The sequence below is a fragment of the Nematolebias whitei genome, chromosome 1 (genome assembly GCF_014905685.2).
Source record: "Nematolebias whitei isolate Nwh7 chromosome 1, NemWhi1, whole genome shotgun sequence".
Classification (NCBI taxonomy): domain Eukaryota; kingdom Metazoa; phylum Chordata; class Actinopteri; order Cyprinodontiformes; family Rivulidae; genus Nematolebias; species Nematolebias whitei.
In genome coordinates this window covers 43,544,045-43,551,859 of record NC_056498.1, presented here as the reverse complement: position 1 = coordinate 43,551,859, position 7,815 = coordinate 43,544,045, and the positions used below count along the sequence as shown (strand labels likewise).

The 7,815-nt window shown below is 44.5% G+C and overlaps 1 protein-coding gene across 1 annotated transcript in view; it reads right to left on the bottom strand.

The window, feature by feature from the left end:
* The window catches only part of npy2rl (neuropeptide Y receptor Y2, like), a 33,148-nt gene extending 26,854 nt beyond the window's left edge, over positions 1–6,294 (bottom strand). The window contains exons 1-2 of the mRNA XM_037684500.1: positions 6,079–6,294; positions 5,863–5,995 (exon numbers count right to left, since the gene is read on the bottom strand). Of these exons, the coding sequence (XP_037540428.1) occupies positions 5,863–5,995; positions 6,079–6,246 (301 nt within the window). The 5' untranslated portion in view covers positions 6,247–6,294. The remainder of the gene's footprint in view (positions 1–5,862; positions 5,996–6,078) is intronic.
* Positions 6,295–7,815: the final 1,521 nt, after the last annotated feature.

Below are 7,815 nucleotides of genomic sequence, written 5' to 3'. Positions count from 1 at the left end.
TACAGATGTGTCAGTGAGTACAGATGTGTCAGTGAGTACAGATGTGTTTTTAGGAGAGATTTAAAAGCAGAGACTGAGGTGGCCTGTCGAATGTTGATGGGCAGATTGTTCCAGAGTTTAGGGCCCATGACTGAAAACGCTCGATCTCCTCTGAGCTTCACTGGTTTTTGGTACGGCCAAAAGCATCTGGTCTGATGATCTCAAAGCCCGAGAAGGAGCATAAGGATGAAGAAGGTCGGAGAGGTATGAGGGTGCAAGGCCGTTAATGCACTTGAATGTCAGCAGGAGAATTTTAAAATCAACTCTGACACGTACAGGAAGCCAGTGAAGAGAGGACAGAACCGGAGTAATGTGCTCAAACCTGTGAGTTCCTGTTAGTAGCTGAGCTGCAGCATTTTGTACGAGCTGGAGACGTGAGAGTGAAGCCTGACTGACCCCAACATAAAGTGAGTTACAGTAGTCCAGCCGGGTTGTAATAAATGCATGGACTAGTTTTTCAAGGTCAGATCTGGACAGAACGAACTTAAGCTTTGATATCTGCCTTAGCTGAAAGAAGCTTTTTTGTAGAACAGAGTTGATCTGTTTATTAAACTTAAAGTCTGAGTCTAACACTACCCCGAGATTGGTAACTGACGGCTTTAGATGTAGCTGAAGGGAGTGCAGGTTTACAGGATCAGTGACAGTGGTAGAGCTTGGGTTAAACACAATGACCTCAGTCTTCTGATCATTAAAACTCAAGAAGTTTTCAGCCATCCACGTCTTGATGTCATCAAGACATTTTAGCAAAGGGTGGATGGAGCAGGAACTGTTTGGTTTTAAAGGCAGATAGATCTGAGAATCATCGGCGTAACAGTGAAACAAAATACCATGTTTCCTCAGGATTGACCCCAAGGGGAGCAGATACAATGAGAACAGAAGGGGTCCAAGAATGGAGCCTTGTGGGACCCCACAGGAAAGAGGGAAAGAAGCAGAAAAATGATTGTCAAAGTTAACACAGAAACTCCTATCACCCAGATACGAACGGAACCATTCTAGCGCCACCCCTGTAATCCCAACCCAGTGTTCTAGCCGTGACATAAGGATGCTGTGATCAACAGTGTCAAATGCAGCGGTAAGGTCGAGGAGTACCAGGATCACAGACTGACCAGAGACATTCGCTAGCAGAATGTCATTACAGACCCTTACTAAAGCTGTCTCGGTGCTGTGCAGTTGTTTAAATCCTGACTGAAAAATCTCAAAAATTCCATTTACATTCAGAAACTTGGTTAGTTGACTAAAAACTATTTTCTCCAAGATTTTAGAAAGAAATGGAAGTTTTGAGATTGGCCTGAAGTTTGAACAAGCTGCAGGGTCGAGTCCAGGTTTTTTAATTAATGGAGTTACCACTGCATGTTTTAAAACATCAGGGACCACACCTGTAGCCAAACTGCTGTTAATAATGGCAAGAACAGAGGGTCCAGTTGACGGTAGAACCTGTTTAAAAAATGCAGCAGGGATGGGATCAGCAGGGGAGCCTGAGGGTTTCATGGGACCAACGACCTCATTTAAAAATGAGAGTGAGATGGTTCAAAGTGACTGAAGACTGCTGAGCAGGGGACAAGAACTGAAGGGTCGGCTGTGGAGTGTGGAATTGATGACCTAATCGACTCAACCTTTCAACAAAATGCCTGACAAACTTATTACAGGTGTCGACAGAGGCCTCAATGGTGGCAGACTGAGGCACGTTTAGAATGTTGTTAATGGTGCTGAAAAGAATGCGGGGGTTGTGACTGTTTAAGTTGATAATTTTTGAGAAATATTTGTTTTTCTTCTGTTCAACGGTGGTCTGATAGGCTTTCCAACATGATTTTAACATCTCAAAAGACACCTGAAGTTTATCTTTTTTCCATCGACGTTCAGCTCTTCTGCACAGGCGTCTTGCCTCTCGTGTAGTCTCATTTACCCAAGGGTGGGGCGTGCGTTTTCGATTCCTGAGCTTTAACGGGGCGACTGAGTCCAGGATCTGTACACACGCCTCCTGATGCTGAGAAAGCAACTCCTTTGTAGTAAGACCCGCAGAGAGTTCAGAGTCTGAAACAGAATTACCAGCAAAGATGGAAGAGAAGAGTTTGGCGGTGGAAGGGTTAAAAATCCTACAGGGCTTGGGTGTGGGGGGAGGTGCAGGTTCACAAATCAATGAGGTGTTGAATAAAACCAGTTTGTGGTCAGAACAAACAGTGTCACCAATTTCTAAATCAGAAACAGACAAACCATGTGTTAAGACTAAGTCTAGAGTGTGGCCCTGCTGGTGAGTCGGACCAACAACACTCTGCACAAAGTTAAAGGACTGGATGAGGTCTAGAAAGTCCTGAGCTAATGGTTTATCAGGGCAGCACACGTGGATATTAAAGTCACCTAAAATCAAAACCCGATCATATTGGAGCAGAACACCAGTTAGAAAGTCAGATAGTTCATTTAAAAACTGGTTATGGTATCCGGGGGGGTCTGTAAAAAATAGCACACAGAACTGGGTTGGAGCAGCCCAGCTCACAACAGAGCAGTTCAAAACTCGAGTAATTAGCTGAACCATGGAGCTGTCTGCAGTGCAAATGTTTCTTAAAAACAGCCAATAATCCTCCACCACGACCAGTTGTCCTTGGAGCATTGAAAAAAGAACAATCCAGAGGCAGTAATTCCAGAAAAACACTGAACTCACCAGGGCCGATCCGAGTCTCAGTGATGAAAAGAAAGTCCAGTCGGTTGCAGAAGAAAAAGTCTTTCAAAATAAAAGTTTTATTAGCCAGCGATCTGGCATTTATCAGGGCCATCCTCGTAGAATCCACCACAGGAGGAGATGATTGCAGTGTCCAGTCCAGCGGTCTCAGATTTGCAGAGTTAGACGCGCGCCTCCGGCAGGAAACCCAGCCGCGCACGGGCCCAGTGTGATGATGGGACCCCGACAGCGGGACCCCGACAGCGGGACCAGACAGCGCGCCACAGGATCTGTACAGCGCCAGGAGCGGAGGTGGAAACGCTCACCATCAGCTGGAGAGGATGATTCAGAGGCAGCAGGCAGGGCTTTAAGCTTCACCAGCCGGCCAGCGCGTTTTCCACGGCGTCTGGAGCGACGTCTCCGGGGAGGCAGGAGCGCGGCTCGCTGCAGGTAAGTAGGCACGTCTGCCAGCAGCGGGGGGACGGGTGTGTGGGTAGGTGGGGGTCCAGAGTTACGCTTGTATTGATCAAAATAAGCGACATTGGTGCCACAAAGTCGAAGATCCAAAAGTTGTTTTTGTTCATACACCAGCAGAGCGTTGATGTCACAGATGAGAAATGAAAAAACACCAAAAATACGAACACCATCAGCAGAGGTGGATTGCACGCCATGTACACAGGCGCCATTACTGATATTTTGTATCTGCGAGAGTTATTCTGAAATGTTACAAACAACAGTTGGTGCAAACAGGGCTTGATTGGAAGATTTTATTCTTAATATGTTCTTAAAAAATGCTACAGAAGTTGTTAATAGTAATAAATAGTAATACAATGCATATTTTGAATGAATGATACAAATGTGTTAATTCCTACAAAAGCTGTTAATAAAATATTTATAAAATACAATTAATTTCAACTGTTACTGATAGAGATGAACATAAAAGAAATGGTAATTTATGTTTAAATATCAGTTTTCTGCTGTAATAAGTCATTCATTATGCCCCCTTTGTGTAGGACTGGAGCCAATCTCAGCTGTTTTTGGGTGAAGGCAGGGGACACCCAGGACAGGTCTCCAGTCTGTCCCAGAGACAGACAAAGAGACAAACAACCATCTACACTCACAGCTAGGAACAATTTAGTCACACAGAATGTGTTCAACATAATGGTATTTCCTCCAGTTATCTAAAAGTCAATAATGGTGTACCACAAGGCTCAGTCTTAGGACCCACCCTCTTTACAATCTACATAGGTAATGTAGGTCAAAGCATCCCTGATGCATCCTTACAGTTCTATGCTGATGACACAGTTGTTTATTGTCGAGCTAAAACTGTTGCTAAGGCTTTCCAGCTTTTGAATTCTGCATTCAACATCATCCAGACTGATTTGTTCTGAAGCTCCCAACTTTGACCTCTCTAAGTGGCTTCAAACATCTGTTAAGTTCCTACAGACATGTTCCTGTTTTTAGTTTTCTACATCGTTTTATAATCTAGCTGTTTTTTTTTGTTACATTTTTTAATACCATTTTATTTTCACTTGTTATTCTCAATATGTACGCATTCTTTATAATTGTCTATTGTTGTCATCACTCTTTGTTAAATCAGGTCTCTCTTGTAAATGAGTCCCTGAGGCTCAATGGGATTAACCTGTAGAAATAAAGGTTGAATGAATTCAAAACTGTGATGGATGCATCATTTAGCAACGATTTCCTTCAGTTTGCAAATGTCACGTTAAGTCTTTTGTGCAAAAAACATGACTTTTAATCAGCCAACATTCAGATTTCACAGCAGAATGAACCCATCGTTGCCTCCATTACAGCTTTCAAACATTTTGATTTCTTTTTGCCGCTTCGACACATTTCATGTGACGTTACGACGATGATACTTTGAAGTTCAAAAGTAGAAACATCCTTCAATTAGGATCAGTTTACTGACTCGATCTGAGCCATCATTGTCAGGATTTGTCTTTTCTGTGTGAGCAGGAGTTGACAAGCCAATGGCTGCCTTTTCCCTGAGCTGCAGTCTAACAATCTGAACCGACATTGAATTATTAAATTATTTAATTATTATAATGTTTAGTCAACAAAAACATGAAGAAAATGGCCTAAGACGCTGCTTTAGTTTAAAGCAGTAAATTGTAAATTTATGATGAAACACAGAAATGTACAACTTTACTTAGAATCAAATGTATCAGATTATCATTTTAATCAGATTATTTTAAAGAGAAGAAAGGTCTCCTTTAATTTTCATCCCCCCCCCCCCCCCCCCACACACACACACACCATCCTGCATTAACCATAAACATCATCATCATAAATAAAACCAATTTGCTTGTTTGAATCTGATCAAAATAAAAGTTTGTGAGAAACACCAAAACAGTGACAACCTCAGGCGAACAAAAACGCACAATACACACACAACAGACACCACAGACACACAACACACACACAATTGGTTGCATCGAGTCGTTATTAAGCAGAAACCGGTTCCAGTCCTAGTCCATGACTTCCTTCAGCAGCAGAACCTTCGTCTCGTGGTTGTGGAAGAGTTCTGGCCTACTCTTCTCTGATACTCCCTCAACATCTGGAATGACCACTGGTCTGGGTCTGGGTTCCTCCTTTTCACCTGATGGCTGACTGGAGTCCTGTTTGGGTTTCTTCTCTGCTTTCAGGAAGGCCCAGTTAGGATATCCACATTGCTCTAGAGCCTGTCTTGAATCCCAGCCAGGGACCATTCTGGGTGGTTTGCTTGTTCTCTCCATGCTGCATGGGTTTTCTTCGGGTACTCCAGTTTCCTCCCAAAGACTAAAACATGCATGTTAGGTTGAATGGTAACTCTAAATTGTCCTTAGGTAAGTGAGAGAGTGAATGGTTGTCTTGTTTGTCTCTATGTGACCCTGTGATGGACTAGAGACCTGTTCAGGTGTCCCTGTGATGGACTGGAAACCTGTCCAGAGTGTCCCTGTGATGGACTGGACACCTGTCCAGAGTGTCCCTGTGATGGACTGGACACCTGTCCAGAGTGTCCCCCACCTCTCGCACAGTGACTGCTAGATATGGGCACCAGTGACCCAAAAAGGAAGAAGCGGGTAAAGATGGATGGATGGATGGGTTTTTGCCCCTAAATGAAGTTAAATCCCCACTTTGAACCCATGGAAACACGTTTGTCCACTCACCAACAGCCAGGTTAGCGATGAAGAAGTTTGTGACGGTTCGTAGCGTTTTGAAGCGATAGATCACATAGATGACCAGAGAATTACCCAGAACTCCCAGCACAATGATGGTGCTGTAGGCAAGGATCAACACCACCTTCAGACAGAAGCAAACCGCTGTTAGCAGAGTTTAATCGTTAACCCAAGTGAAGACTGTGGGTAAGGGAGCTGAACCTTTACCTGAACGCTGAGCAGTCTAATGGGGTCCTCAGGAAAAACCCCGCCCCCTCCAAACCCTGTGGGCAGAACCGGAGGGGGTATGCCAATATTTAAGCCATAGTCATTGTCTGGCAGAGGCAGAAAGTGTAGCTCCTCCTGGGAGGTGTTGATGATGCCGACGGCCTCCATGTTCGGTCACACACGTCCAGACAGCAGATCCATTTTACAGATGCTCACTCACCTGTTGACAAACAAAACAGGGGGTAGGGAGGTAAACATCAACTAAAACTAAAATCAGAAGAGCTGCTGAGAGCTGAACACCTGCTGAAAATTGCTGATGAAGATAAACCTGAGCTGGTAAACCCATAAGCAGTGCTTAATTTGAGCCGAATCCTGCTGGAACAAGATCCAGGAACTCTCTCATTTTGACCGGGTGCATTCCAGCAACTGTTTGCTCAGATCTGGCAACTCAAATCTCCACCCCTAAAAGTCCAAAGTCATCGCACATTTTTATTTTGATTATTTATGAAAAATACAAAGGGAGGAGATGCTGCCCAGTCTGTGGAGTGGATTACGGCTGCAGCAGGCGCACCAGCTCACGTGCACACTCCTGCCCAGCAGAGATGCAGATGGCGAACATCACCTGGTGATGAGCGGCTGAGATCACGTAGGAGCTGTGCAGCGTAAGTAAATGACAAAATTCAGGTAAGCCAAACAAATTAAATTAAAATAAATTAAACTCAGGTAAAACATTCGAATACATTAATATTTTTCATAAATTTTTTGTTATTACTAACCTGTGCTTTTTTGTTTCAATAAAACAAACTGGACGAGGAGACGTTGGACAGTCTTGAGAGCTACCTGGATGCGTGCTTTGAGAATATAGTGATGGGTAAACCTCAGAACACCGCGCCCACCGCTACTCCAACATCCAAGCGCACGCGTTCGGAGAGCTCAAGCGGCGCATCCACGTCTCCTGAGAAAAGCTTCACCGATGTTCTGGAGTCCATCGACAAAAAGTTATCAAGTTTAGATGCCCGACTGGCTCTCGTTGAAGCTCTCCACAAAGAGTTCCAAGCGTTGAGGGAATCTCTGGAGTTCAGCCAAGCTCAGGTGGCGGCGCTAGCTGCAGAAAACCAATCTCTGAGGGGAGACGTTAAAGATCTCACAGAGAGGATGACGCAGATATCCGGAGAAAACAGGAAAATGAAAGAGTCCATCCTGGACCTTCAAGCTCGGAGTATGCGGGATAATCTTGTCTTCTCTGGGATCCCTGAACGAGGTGAGGAGGACGCAGAAGCTACGATCCGTGAGTTTATCCAACGTGAGCTGAAACTCCCAAGTGAGACCGTAAAAAAGTTCACTTTCCATCGTGTTCACCGGCTCGGAGGTAAGAGGCCCGATAACAAGCGACCTCGCCCAATTATAGCTAAATTTGAGCATTATAAACAGAAAGAGCAGGTGAGAAGTCAGGGCAGAGAGCTGCGTGGGAAAGATTTCAGCGTTAATGATCAGTTTCCTAAAGAAATACTCGATCGGAGGCGAGTTTTATTTACAATCAGGAAAAATTCATGTCTGAGGGCGCCAGGGCTACGGTGGCAGTAGATAAACTTTATGTTAACGGTCAGCTGTTCAGGGAACGAGACATCACTCCATGGCTTTATTAAAAGGAACAACAGCTTGGTTTAAAGCAGGGCTGTTCAATGTATGACCCGTGGGCCAGGTCAGGTCCACGGATGGGCCAGGTTCGGTCCAACT